Below are 15000 nucleotides of genomic sequence, written 5' to 3' on the forward strand. Positions count from 1 at the left end.
TTGCCAGCTGTGCTACATGACATCAGACACCTCAGCCATATTTGCCTCCCTCTGTTATTTCCTTTCTTGTGTGACTCTCCCTCTCTCCTTCATTCTCTTCTGTTCTTTTTCTCTCGCTTCTCTCCCCCCTTTGACTCCATATGATACACTCACTCATCTCTCTCTCTCTCTCTCTCTCTCTCCAGGAGAATTCTGTTGGCCGATGTGAGTGGCTGATAACCAGATGCTTTCACAGAACCCTAAAATACACACACACACACACACACACACACACACACACACACACACACACACACACATACACACATACACACACACACACACATACACACATACACACACATACGCACAGACAGACACACACATACTCACAAACTGGCAGAAGTGTCTCTTAGCCTAACCCTGATCTCATTCCTCAGACACAGAGGTCCATTGATGTCAAGGGCCCTATTTTATTGTGGCTACACTGGGGATTGAACCACCGACCTAGCGGGTCCCACGTCATGTAGCTGTGCTTTAGCCAATGTTGCCCGTTTGCTATGTATAACTCACATAGCACTGGATAGTGGGACTACAAGTGAGACAGAAAGTTCCCCGGAAGGGTGCGGGGAACCCTGGAAAACAGAGAACAAAAAAAGGGAGAAATGGGAGACTGTTCACGCTCGTAACTTGCTGTGTTTTGTCTGCCATATTTGGGAGTAAGCCTTATTTGATCCAGTTGTAGCCTGAGTCTAATTATTGGGCTTAAAGAGCCAAAAAAGCCCGGTGGAGCATCGGGAAAACGCGAACGACGCTGCCAGACCACAACGAAGGGCTAGCGGATTATTTATTCATTTCTTTCCAATTGAAAGTGAGCTCACTCGAGCTACCACCCCTCAAGGCAACGGCATCTTATGGACTTCGGTTCAGTTTGAAGTCACGCGAGACTTAACACCACGCCCCCCTCCCCCCGTTTCCACTGCCGACGTTGGCTAGGGACAGGCAGGAAACGGGCACAACGTCCAGCCTCCAGGACAGGAGAGGAGGAGAGAGACCGAGCGAACGAGCCCCGGTGGATCTGCGGGTCCGGTCCGGGCCCTGAGGGGCGGGGCCACGCGGCGAGAACCAATCGCAGACTGAAACGGCCGTGGACACAGCACCTGACCTCCTCCCTCGACTCGAGCGCTGCTGTGTTTGCAAAAACACGTCTTTGTGCAAAACAACTCCGCGGTCGGCGCAGAGGAGGGGGAATTCAGAGATGAAAGGAGGCGGGGGAATCAGGGCTCAGGGGAGACGAGCGTCTGTGGTCGTCCGCCTGTTTGCTTTTCTTGTCTTCTCTGTTTTTCCAGAGTGCCCTCGTTCCTTTAATGTTGAGAGTGAGGAATGAGCCTGAGCTCTCCGACACACGTCTCCAATGAGCCCCACGCCGACGGCCCTGCAGGGCCCCAAACCTCCCTTCCCCCCCCCCCCCAATTCATTTCTGTTCCTGCAGGGCCCCAAACCCACCCCTCCAATTCATTTCTGCTCCCTGCTCATGACTCCCTGGTCTTAACACTTTGAACAGTATTTTGGAATGTTTTGTTTTTCCTGAGAACTCTAAAGTCAGTGTTCTGGAACGCAGCATCGCTCTCAATTACCAGTAGGGATTGTTACATCAGCGTTAGAATGTTTAGTTGAGAACATTCCAATCGCACAATTGTGACAGTACACCTTAAAAGGTTATCTCATGAGCCATTCTGATGTGTACTAAAACCTACACTACAAGCGACATGTTTTTGTCATCCAAGTCAAGTAAATTCTTAAACTTAATTTTCTGCCGGGTTTCAGGAGATTATACTGCAAAGCCGCTATGTGAGACAACACCAATTACCGTGTTTCTGCACACCTGTTACTACCCAGCTGGCCAGATCCCTGCAGTCTTCCTGTATAGTCTTACATCAACCAGGCCAGGTCTACGGGTAGAGCATAGACAAGGTGGAGGTTGCAGGTTTGAACCTCATTCCTGTCCTGGAAAGGGACAGAATAACAGCAGCCATGTTGAGCAGGCTTTCTGTCTCTTGATTGGTTCATGGTGTGAGCGGTTGTATACGCTATACATGGATGCTTTCAGCATGAATTGACCAATGATTTGAACTAAGAACTAAGAAATAGGGTTCGGGCATGCAGCAGATGGGAAATGTAAATGACTTTTGTCTGACTGAGGCAGTCACAGTGACTGAAATTAGCCACTGGTGAGCCCTCGTCCTGTACGGTTCAGTGGCCTAGTGGCAAGGCATTGGTCTCGTAAACAGAAGATCGCAGGTTCGAATCCCCTCTGTACCTTGATTTGGGCCATGGTATGTTGTTGTCATTTATGCCTCCTGCGTTAATTGCCTTTGGCCGGTATGACCATTGCACAGTTGCTTGTCCGTTTTTTAAAAGGGACTGAAGTTGTTCAAGGTGAGCTCAGAGTGCGGTGAAATGTCTGGGGGCTGGGCGTGGACCACAGTAAGACTGACAGCTGTTTCTGTGGGCTGGGTGTGGACCACAGTAAGACTGACAGCTGTTTCTGCGCAGGATGCGGCAGGTCAGAGGTCAGTTCAGTCATGCAGGAATGCAGCCCCAGGTGGTCGAGCAGGAATCATGAAATCAGGGCCAACAACTGCCTCTTTTCTCATCTCCTTTTACCTGAGAGTCAGGTGAGAAGACAGTCTGGCCGATCAGGAGCGCTCGTTGTTCAGTTAATTACCCAGGAGGAAAGAAAACCAGGGCTGGGTTTGGATTTGAGGGCCAGATTTGATGATCCCTTTTAGCCGCACTTTGAATAAGCATGTGACTAACAACTGGAGATTGTTCTTGTGTGCCTAAATGACACATTTTTGTGCAATAAAAATCTACAAGTGAACCAGTGTATGCAGTCAATTAGCTCATTTAGCAGCTGTAAAACAAAAACCTGCACCCACAACAGTCCAATTGGGATAAGATTGAGCACCCATGCATTCACAAGCCTGAAATCAGGGGAAAGCCCTTTGCATGAGTTGCGACCGTATTTGCATTACTTCTCTGGGGTCACCATGATACCTGACTGCGCTGTACACAACGCTGTCTAAAAGTATACAAGTTTCCATGGCGATGTGAGGCAGTGGGTTCAAGCACTTTGCCACGGTGACCCGTGTGCATGCAGGTTTTCATTCCAACTGATTATGCATGTCTGTGCTGTGTGTGTGTGCGTCTGTCTGTGCTGTGTGTGTGTGTGCGTCTGTGTGTGTGTGTGTGTGTGCGTCTGTGTGCCTGTGCGTCTGTGCGCCTGTGCATCTGTGCGTATGTGTGTGTGTGTGTGTGTGCGTCTGTGCGCCTGTGTGTCTGTGCGTCTGTGCGTCTGTGGGTCTGTGCATCTGTGCGTATGTGTGTGTGTGCGTCTGTGGGTCTGTGCATCTGTGTGTCTGTGCGTATGTGTGAGTATGTGTGTGTGTGTGTGTGTGTGTGTGTGTGTATGTCTGTGTGTGTGTGTGTGTGTGTGTGTGTGTGTGTGTGTGTGAGAGTGTGTGTGAGTGTGTGTGTGTGTGTGTATGTGTGTGCGTCTGTGTGAGTGTGTGTATGTGTGTGTGCGTCTGTGTGAGTGTGTGTGTGTGTGTGTGTGTGTGTGTGTGAGTGTGTGTGTGTGTGTGTGTGTGTGTGTGTATGCAGGGAGGGAAGGGGAATAAGAAAGAGGCCGATCGCACAGACACTCCACAGGGAAAGAGCCAGACAGAGAGAGAAAGTGAGTTCAGTTTTCAGTTTTGAATATTTCTTGGGAATGCCACACATACGCATCAGACTCTTTTCTCCTGCTGAGTTTTCTTTTATCAAAGAGCCACCCATGGGCTGGAACAGTGGCCAAGACGTAGGCCATCGGTCTCATAAACCAGTAATCATGGGTTCAAATCCCACTGTGCCTCTATGAACCCTGAGTGTCTTCTGTGTTCGACATCGGTTGCGTCCCCCACTTATGGTGTCCTTGGCTGTTAATGCATGACCGTCGCACGATTCTCAGGACTTTTTCATGCTGGCTTCACAACAGAAATAGGATTTTTTGTTACTTCTTATACTTTCACGTGCTATCCCTGCTGACTGCTTACATAATGTTTTATGTTCAAATCCAAACCACCTGTGCAACTGTGTGACCAGCAGGAAGGCAGGAGAACTGTAGCTCAACCTCCAATCAGATCAGTGAACAGAGTCTCAGAGTAGAGTAAGGGAACCTGGGTAAAATGTCTCTATATTTCGCACTCATGGCACTGGAGTTTGGGAGCCACCAGCTGGAAAAAAACACGCTGTTTTGTTGGGCGCGACACCAAAGAAATCTAAAAAAAACAAGAAGTCAAAAAAAGACGGATGAAAAACCTCTCTGTTCTCAAAGAGGGGAATGAAAAAGAAAACAGAAAGAGTGAGGGACTGCGAGACAGAGAGGGAGAGAGATAAAAAAAGAAAGAGACAGAGAAAGAAAGAGGGGATTAGAGAGAAAAGGAACAAGCCATCCGAGCAGAAGTGAAGTGGCAGGCGCTCTGGCCGGGACGACCAGGAGGGCGAGGCAGGTTTCGGCGATCAGAGGCGCACAATCACAATGTGGAGAGCCCTTACTCCTCCTGGGGGGGAGGGGGTAAAGCGGGGGGACTAAACATATCGGCTTTTCGGACGCAGCCTCAACGCGCTCTGCTGTGAGAGCTCTGAGCCCCTAATCTCTGGTGTTAAGCTGCCAGCTGGCCTGTGGACTGACACATACAACAGCCACTGGCCCACAGCAGGGCGTGCACACAGTCTATAACACCTCACAAATTTACACACCACAGGGAGTGCACGCAGTCTATAACACCTCACCCACTGACACACAGCAGGGCGTGCACGCAGTCTATAACAGCTCACCCACTGACACACAGCAGGGCGTGCATGCAGTTTATTAACACCTCACACCCTGACATACAGTCTATAACACCTCACCCACTGGCCCAGAGTAGGGAGTGCACGCAGTCTATAACAGCTCACACACTGACACACAGCAGGGCGTGCACGCAGTCTATAACACCTCACACCCTGACATACGGTCTATAACACCTCACACACTGACACACAGCAGGGCGTGCACGCAGTCTATAACAGCTCACACACTGACACACAGCAGGGCGTGCACGCAGTCTATAACACCTCACACCCTGACATACGGTCTATAACACCTTACACACTGGCCCACAGCAGGGAGTGCACGCAGTCTATAACAGCTGCCCATTGCCTATTGCTTTCACAAAATTGAACACAGACCTTTCTTTGTGTTGATCTAGTGGAGATGGATTTTCTTTGGGGACTGATATGAATTTTCTTCAGACTCACAGAGTGACAAACCACCGCTGTCAAGTGTGAACAGACATCAGCATGACATCAAGTGGCATGGTGGCCAAGTGGTAAGGCGTTGGTCTCGTAAACCAAAGATCACGGGTTCAAACCCCGTCCGTGCCTCAATTCTTTACACCTCCTTCAACTGCTGTCACTAGTGTTGTGTGCCATTTTTGTATTGTAGTCTTGTTATTTTGCTAAACTGTACTTAATGTGTGTTGGTAATGTGTATACCAATTTTAGTTCAGATGAAGGTTGTTGGGATCTCCATACAGTGCTGTTGCAATTGAGAGTTGAGAAACAGCCTTGTTTGATGCCACATAAACCCAAGTCATATCAATCATGTTTGGTGGTCATTGCCTTGACTGGCTCATTAACATCAAATCTATGGCCTTTGTGGTAACCCTTTCATGTTGTGTACTGTTGACTTGCATTGTATCAGGTGGACAGTGTAAGAACAAGATGGCTGCCAAGAAGTGCCCAGTTAAAACAAATTATTCTTCCATATTCTTCTGCCTTGTCTTTACAGCCGTGTTGGAACACTGGAACCATTCTCAACATCTCAGAGAATATTGGAGTGCCACTGATTTGCCAGTCTGCCTACACACCTGACTCTCAGGTAAAGGGGACACCACCTATTCCACTCAGCTCCTCGTACTAGCAATGGTCCTGTCCCGCCTGGACTACTGCAATTCTCTGCTGGCTGGCCTTCCAGCATCCGCCATCAGACCCCTACAACTGATCTAGAAAGCACTCTATTGTTGTACTCGGGATATTCTAGCTGCCAACTGCGGTATGCTAATTTGTAAGTTGATATGTTCTTCAAGCATTCCAATTCTATCTACACTGCTCAAAAGAATTAAGGGAACACTTAATCATCACAGCGTAACACCAAGTCAGTTAAACTTCAGGGATAGCAATCTGTCCATTTAGGAAGCGCAAGTAATTGTGAATCTATTTCACCTGCTTTGGGGGAAATGAAAGTGACAGTGAATGAAAACCAAGACACCCCCCAAAAAGGAAACGGTTTTGCATGTGGTGGCCACAGACAATTGTTCTCTCCTGATTCTTCTCTAGTTTTGTGTTCTGCTAGTGCCATTGTCACTACTGGTAGCATAAGGCGGTACCTGCAGCCCAATCAGGTTGCACAGGTAGTCCAGCTCCTCCAGGAAGGCACCTCCATACATGCGGTCGCAAGAAGGTTTGCTGTGTCTCCCAGCACAGTCTCAAGAGCATGGAGGAGATACCAGGAGACCGGCCGTTACACAAGGAGAGCTGGACAGGGCGGTAGAAGGGCTTCAACCCAGCAGCAGGACCGGTATCTGCTCCTTTGTGTGAGAAGGAACAGGAGGAGCCCTGCCAGAGCCCTACAAAATGATCTCCAGCATGCTACTGGTGTGCATGTTTCTGACCAAACTGTCAGAAACAGACTCCATGAGGGTGGCATGAGGGCCCGACATCCTCTACTGGGACCTGTGCTCACAGCCCAGCACCGTGCAGCTTGATTGGCATTCCAGTGATTGGATGACCTCTGTCTACCATTGTGTCTGTATGAACAGTGATTGGATGACCTCTGTCTACCATTGTGTCTGTATGAATAGACCCAATGGGGTGGCATGTAGTGTAGTGGTTAAGGTAAATGACTGGGACCTGCAAGGTCGGTGGTTCTAGTAACCACAATAAGATCTGCGCAGCCGTTGGGCCCTTGAGCAAGGTCCTTAACCCCACATTGGTCCAGGGGAGGATTGCCTCCTGCTTAGTCTAGTCAACTGTAAGTTGCTTTGGATAAAAGCATCTGCCAAATGAGGTGTAAAAATAATAACAATGTACATCAGTAAAGATTTTCATCAAGATCTGATGTATCCCTTAAGTGTTCCCTCAATTTTTCTGAGTAGTGTACAGTATATGGTCACGCTAGGACTTGGAACCGTACTGTCCTCTAGGGTCCTCATCACACTTGTCTCTGTGTTCGCTCTGCACTTCGTTGTACGACGCTCTGGATAAGATTCAGCGTCTGCTAAATGCCTGTAATGTAACTAATAAGTGCTGCTCTGCCCTCATGCCTGATGCCTGGTCAGTTTCTGCATAGTTTTGTGTCCTAAGAACATGTCCGTATCCACTGCCGAACTCACAGAGCACTGAAACATCACGTCTGCAGTGAGGGAGGGTCTTTGCTGAGCCACAATTGTTGTTCTGCACCAGCAGACCTTTTACTGGTTTATTTGATTGTTATTTTTACTGGTTTATTTGATTGTTATTTTTACTGGTTTTCATTTCAGTGCAGCACTGTACACACTGCTCCATGGGCCTCAGCACAGTAGTTTGCGTGCAAGCAATTACCTAATTACCTATCATATTATTTATTTACTCATATCTCATATATGATATTCATTCATTCATTATCCTAACCTGCTTATCCTGAACAGGGTCGCAGGGGGGCTGGAGCCTATCCCAGCATACATTGGGCGAAAGGCAGGAATACACCCTGGACAGGTCGCCAGTCCATCGCAGGGCACACACACCATTCACTCACACACTCATACACTCATACACTCATACACTCATATCTATGGGCAATTTAGACTCTCCAATCAGCCTGCATGTCTTTGGACTGTGGGAGGAAACCGGAGTACCCGGAGGAAACCCACGCAGACACGGGGAGAAAATGCAAACTCCACACAAAGAGGCCCCGGCCGACGGGGATTCGAACCCAGGACCTCCTTGCTGCCCATTGCACCATCCGTGCCGCCCTCATATATGACATCACATATGTAAGTGTTATCCTCAGCGCGGCAGGGATGCGGGAGCATGTTGGGACTCGTTATCTGACTGCACATGTCAGCCTTCGCCTGTGTTATTTACCTGTGGCGCCTCCAATCTGCCACACGCAAAACGTGTTTTCACACTTCGGGCACATGGAAGAAGGGAGCGGGGGGAAAACGAACAACAGAAGGGAGAACAGAGTGAGAGAGCAAGAGAAATAGAGAAAGGTGAGTGAAAGAGAGCAGGGATTGCGAATCATGTCATATTTGTCCTGTGAAAAGCCTCCAGTTTTAGAGTCCAGGGTAGGAGCCCGTTAAAATGCATTAAAAAGCCCTGAGCTTCTCTGGGTTGACGCTGTCTACACAACCCCCGTGTCGGTCCATAAAATGTACATTTTGAACCCGAATTTAAAGACAAAAACACAGGCAGAGAGTGAGTCAACAAGTCAGTGAATCTATTTCAATGATAGGAAGGGATTTACATTGTGCTTGTAACAATGTCTTAACACAACAATCTTTCCTATTGTACCTTTAAACAGGGTGGAAGGGTGTCCTTAGACAGGGTGGAAGGGTGTCTTATTTCACATTCGGCCTGTGTAAGTAAATCTGGAATAGGGGGTTCAGGGTGCGGTGGGATGGGCACAGGCTGGGATGCGCGGTCTGGAGGCTGCACTGCACCCCACGTTCAGGAGATTAAAGGAAGGCTGAGTCCCCCCTGCAGCCTTTGGAGGGGGGGGATCAGCTTTCTGTGACACCAAACACAGTGACTGGGACACCCCCCCCCCCTCCCAGAATGCTTTGTGCTTCAGGCTCATTGACACCTTCAGAGACACACACATACGCACAGACACGTGCACACACCCATGTACACCTACAGACCCCCACACACATATGCACATAAGCACAAGCACACACACATGCACATATACTCACACACACATACAGGCACAGACCCCCACACACACACATACACACACACACAGGTGATGTTATTCTGTCAGCACCTGGGACACTCCCATAAAAGAAAAGAAGGCAACAAGAATACCTTTCATTCACCTGGCCAGCTCTGGAATAAAGGGAGACATGCTTACTTAGTGTTTCTGTTGTCATGTACCCCAGTCACAGACAGTGAGATAACAGGCACTCAGTGATCAGGTTCTCTACCCCCCCCCCTTCCACCCAACCCCACCGCTGCAGGGCTGAAACATGAGCAGTGTGAAGTGTGACAGAGCACATCCCCTTTCACACACACACAGACACACACTCTCTCACACACACACACAAACACACAGACACACACACACAAACACACAAACACACACAGACACACACACACAAACACACACAGACACACACACACACACAAACACACACAGACACACACACACAGACACACACTCTCACACACACACACACACACAAACACAGACACACACTCTCACACACACACACACAAACACACACAGACACACACACAGACACACACACACAATCACACACAGACACACACACACTCACACACACACACAAACACAGACACACACTCTCACACACACACACAGACACACACACAAACACACACACACACACACACACACACAATCACACACAGACACACGCACACAAACGCAGACACACACACACACACACTTACACACACACACACACACACACACGCAAATACACATACACGCACGCAGATACACACACGCATGCAAAACATAGACACACGCATGCAGACACACACACACAGATGCAAACACAAAAAAAGTGAAGAGAAAAACAGCGTTTTCATATGTGTGAAATATGAAGCGCCATACAATCACTGTTCATAACATTAACAGCATTTGGCAGACGCTCTTATCCAGAGTTATGTACAGTTCATTAGACTACGCAGGAGACAATCCTCCCCTGGGACAATGCAGGGTTAAGGGCCTTGCTCAAGGGCCCAACGGCTGCGCGGATCTTATTGTGGATACACCCGGATTAGAACCAATGAACTTGCGTGTCCCAGTCATTTACCTTAACCACTACACTACAGGCCACCCCTTTGGGCCTGTTCATACAGACACAATGGTAGACAGAGGTCATCCAATCACTGTTCATACAGACACAATGGTAGAGAGAGGTCATCCAATCACTGTTCATACAGACGCAATGGTAGACAGAGGTCATCCAATCACTGTTCATACAGACACAATCGTAGACAGAGGTCATCCAATCACTGTTCATACAGACACAATGGTAGACAGAGGTCATCCAATCACTGTTCATACAGACACAATGGTAGACAGAGGTCATCCAATCACTGTTCAAAAAGTTATGGAGGCAGCTATACATGAGCATTCATGAGCATAACCCGAGAACGCAGAAATAACTCAACCCCGACATTAGAGAATGAGGATGACAAACACCAAACAAGAGGACAGTGAGTCAGACTGTCTCACCAAAAACGTGATAGAAATACAATTTTAGTAACAGTAGCGCAAATAACCTCACATTACCACAGTGGTATGCAGAAGAGCATCTCTGAACACACAACATGCCATCAAACCTCTAAGTGGATAGGCTACAGCAGCAGAAGGCCAATGTGCCTAAATAAATAAATATAATAAATACATAATAATGTGCTCACTGAGTGTATATACGGTATACATTTGCTTTCTTTTTATTTTTTGTTTATTGCCCTCTGTGGATTTTGACTGTGTTATTTGGGCAGGTAGAGGGGGGACTCCGTATGTATGTCTTGGAGATGGGACCGGCCTACCAGTTTTACAAGTTCCTTCTGAAAAATAACTGCCTGTGATGAAATGGTCCCTAGAGCAAAATATAATACATGTACACACACACACACACACACACACGTACACACTTCCAGAAAATCTCACATGAAAAACACTCAACTGAACATTCAGCATGCTGATGTGACAGTCAGCACTAGTGACTGAGAGCAATGTAATTCGAGAACACTGCCTTACAAATCTGGAAAATAAAACTTCCAGAAAGCCTACTCTTCGCAGAGGCTTAGTGGAGAATCCCTCAGCTAGCATACCAGCCGATTGCTAGTTCCCATTGCTTCCCCGGACACCCAATCGTGCCAGCCTGACAGAGCAACAGCCCCTGAAAGGCTCTTTGGGATGGACGTGTTGAAGGGTAAATGACTTAATTGCTGTGGGCTGGGGCCTGTGTTGTGGTCTCTGTGGTAGCAGAGTGAACGCCGCCATGTTCTTCACAAATCTTATTAAGCAGAATTGGAATCACACTGGATTGTTAAGGTCTGGGTCCAATAAATGTTTATCCATGAATTTCTTGACTCACAATTAAATGCAAGCATATGCTTTTCTTTCTTCAATAAAAACCCCCTCGGTTCTTAATTTTGGGGTTTGCTGAAGTCACCACAGCTGTACTAGAGAAGGGACCGCTTTGCTTGATGACAGCCCTGCATCTTTGCGTACCCGTGCCTATGTGTTCATGTGTTTTGAGTCTGTTTGTGTGTGTGTTTTTTCTGTGTGTGTGTGTGCAGCCGTGTACACGTGTAGGTGCATGTGCGTGTGTTTGTGTGTAGACGCGTGTGTGTGTGTGCGTGTGTGTAGACCCGTGTGTGTGTGTGTGTTTGTGTGTACGGCTGTGTACACGTGTAGGTGCATGTGTGTGTGTGTGTGCGTGTGTGTAGACGCGTGTGTGTGTGTGTTCATGTGTTTGAATCTGTGTGTGTGTGTGCGCGCGTGTGTAGACGTGTGTGTGTGTGTGTGTGTGTGTGTACGACTGTGTACAGGTGTGAGTGTGTGTGTTCATGTGTTAGAGTCTGTGTGTGCGTGTGTTTGTGTGTGTGTACAGCTGTGTACACGGGTGGATGCGTGTGCCAGTGCGTGGGTGTGTGTGTGTAAAGACGTTTGTGTGTGTGCGTGCAGACACGCACGTGAGCGTTTAGCAGAAAGATTTATGGAGCCGCTTCTGTTTGCTTGGCCCCAGCACAGTTTATCCAGGACCTCAGTGGCATCTCTGCCAACACACCGAGCAGCAGCCCTGCGCTCACAAACCACACAAAGCCACGGCCGCCATTTTGTTTTCCAGCTGCCCAGATCACTCGCAGGTAAACAAGACCTGGTGTCTCTCCCAACTGCTTGGTCCACCACCCCCAAAATAACAGCCCTTCATTTTCACACCATGTTAAAAATTCCCACCGGTGCAGGCTCAATTATTGTATTTGGTTTTCTTTAACCCTTTAAGACCCACACTGGGAGCTGGACTTAAGACCCACACTGTGAGCTGGACTTAAGACCCACACTGTGAGCTGGATTTAAGGCCCACACTGTGAGCTGGATTTAAGGCCCACACTGTGAGCTGGACTTAAGATCCACACTGTGAGCTGGACTTAAGACCCACACTGGGAGCTGGACTTAAGACCCACACTGGGAGCTGGACTTAAGACCCACGCTGTGAGCTGGACTTAAGACCCACACTGTGAGCTGGACTTAAGACCCACACTGGGGGCTGGACTTAAGACCCACACTGTGAGCTGGACTTAAGATCCACACTGTAAGCTGGACTTAAGACCCACACTGTGAGCATGAGTGTGTGACCCTCCTTCACGACCACCCCAGCTCTGCTACACTCCACACGAGTGTGTGATGCACCTCCAGACCTCCACAGCTCTGCTACACTCCACACGAGTGTGTGACGCACCTCCAGACCTCCACAGCTCTGCTACACTCCACACGAGTGTGTGACGCACCTCCAGACCTCCACAGCTCTGCTACACTCCACACGAGTGTGTGACGCACCTCCAGACCTCCACAGCTCTGCTACACTCCACACGAGTGTGTGACGCACCTCCAGACCTCCACAGCTCTGCTACACTCCACACGAGTGTGTGACGCACCTCCAGACCTCCACAGCTCTGCTACACTCCACACGAGTGTGTGACGCACCTCCAGACCTCCACAGCTCTGCTACACTCCACACGAGTGTGTGACGCACCTCCAGACCGCCCCAGCTCTGCTACAGTCCGACCCTCCTGCCATCCCGGAGGCTGACCCGGCCCCCTGTCACAGACAGAGCTCAACCCCCACGGTAAATATTTACTGTCCCAAGGCAGGCACAGAGAACGAGAAAACACCAAACAGCAAGTGTGTGTGTGTGTGTGTGTGTGGGGAACTGGCTGTGTGTGTGTGCATGCATATCACTGCCAGTGTGTTCTGTAGTTCATCAGCCTGGGCTATGTTGTCCAGTGAGCCATTGACCCTGTGAACTACAGCAAACACACACACGCACACGCACACACTATGGGCCTCATTTATCAATATCTTCGGAAATCCGTGTGAAAATGTATGTGTGATCTGAAACAAACTAAAAATTTGCGCCGGATTTATGAAACAGCTGTAGACACGTATCCACGTGTGTATGTTGATGAATACCAATCAATCCTAAGCAAAAAGCGCGTGCACAACATGTATAATTAGCATAAATTGACGTCCCTAAAATACCTTATAAGGACCACGGAAATCAATTTCAGGCAATTTTAAGAGATTAAGATTTTTTTTGTATCATTATATGACTGTTTGTGTTACAGCTACTTTGACATTTCTCTTTCCGAATATGAAAATATATATTAAACGTATTTAGGACTGAACATCTTCTATGCCATGATGTTTTCTTATAATAAACTTGAACTTGCCGTTATTGTTCGTTCGTCATTCCGTTCGAAAATGGATGAGGAAATTAAACTGATTGTCCTCGTGGATAAATATAAAGCGATGTGCCAAACCTGATGAAGATCCACTGGGATCGAAATGTCAATATAGGTGTGTAAGGAGCATATCAGCGTGCAGGCTTCCTTCTTTTCATCCAAACTAACATCTAAACATCGGTAAATAGCCTACTTTTGTTTATATAGGCTACATAAACTATGTATGTGCTACATAGGACTGGAATTAAAACAGTGTAAAATGTGGAACAGGTAAAACAGAAATGGTCTGACATAAAACTGGAGGCAGGGTTATAAAATTATAGGAGAGACGTTACTATCTGGGATTATCAAGGAGCGATATATTTCCACTGCTCGGTGCCAGTCCGCAAGAAGCTGAGAACGGAAAGCACCTGATCATGTTCTGGAAGTAAGCTATTCTTTAATATTCTATTAAAGATGTAGCACACAGACATATAATGTAAAAAATGCATATGTATACATTATATTAAAGCAACACATGTAATCTAAAGAGAGTCTAATGCTGCGTCCACCTCCCGACTGGGAAAAACAGTTCACGTCAACCTGTGAAATCAAACGCGAGGCAAAAAGCAAAACTCCTTAACAAATTAAGCGCATGCCATGCCACTTCTATACCATGATGTTGAACTCGCCGTTATTGTCCGTTGTTGCTTCTATGAGCCTCACCAAAGGAATCGGTTTTTTAATATGAGCTCTTTCTGAAGTAGGCTACGCCTTGCCCCAAATCTTCTAATAGGCTAAAGCAATACATTTACATGTAATGTTAGGAGAGGCCAGGCATATAAACGACGGTCTAAGCAGCGTACGCCCTATTTATAGCAAACTTTCAGACTTGTAGGCTACGCCCTATTTATAGCAAACTTTTTACGTGTTTTATGGAATTTATATAACACTCCACGTCAGCATTAATTAATCAGGATTACCGGATTGAAACATAATCCATTTTAATGTTGAATCCTATTCAAATGTTATATGATATGAAAAATTATGATATTCAATTGGCTTATTACAAAAATGTTATATATAATATACATTTGTGGAATAATAAACGCACAAAGCACGCTTTGGAAACGTGCTTTTTCATTTCTGCGCTCAATACGAACAGGTGAGACCACTCGTGAAGTTCCTTCGGCACCTACAAAGAAAATGACATCCGAAAACTTTGATAAATCCCTCTTTATTTGT

General features: G+C 47.4%; 1 protein-coding gene and 1 non-coding gene across 3 annotated transcripts in view; one reads left to right on the top strand and one right to left on the bottom strand.

The window, feature by feature from the left end:
- The window catches only part of LOC133112222 (vasorin-like), a 26755-nt gene that overhangs the window by 4691 nt on the left and 7064 nt on the right, over positions 1 to 15000 (bottom strand). The window contains exon 1 of one of the 2 annotated variants that reach the window (XM_061222870.1): positions 14431 to 14467. The exons of the other annotated variant lie outside the window; for it this stretch is intronic. Within the exon in view, the coding sequence (XP_061078854.1) occupies positions 14431 to 14433 (3 nt within the window). The 5' untranslated portion in view covers positions 14434 to 14467. Of the gene's footprint in view, positions 1 to 14430; positions 14468 to 15000 lie in introns of those variants that run through there. 2 annotated transcript variants of the gene reach the window in all.
- On the top strand, positions 5377 to 5448 carry trnat-cgu (transfer RNA threonine (anticodon CGU)). The gene has a single exon. It is a non-coding gene; the product is annotated as a tRNA-Thr (tRNA).

The sequence above is a fragment of the Conger conger genome, chromosome 2, assembly GCF_963514075.1.
Source record: "Conger conger chromosome 2, fConCon1.1, whole genome shotgun sequence".
In the NCBI taxonomy this organism is placed as follows: domain Eukaryota; kingdom Metazoa; phylum Chordata; class Actinopteri; order Anguilliformes; family Congridae; genus Conger; species Conger conger.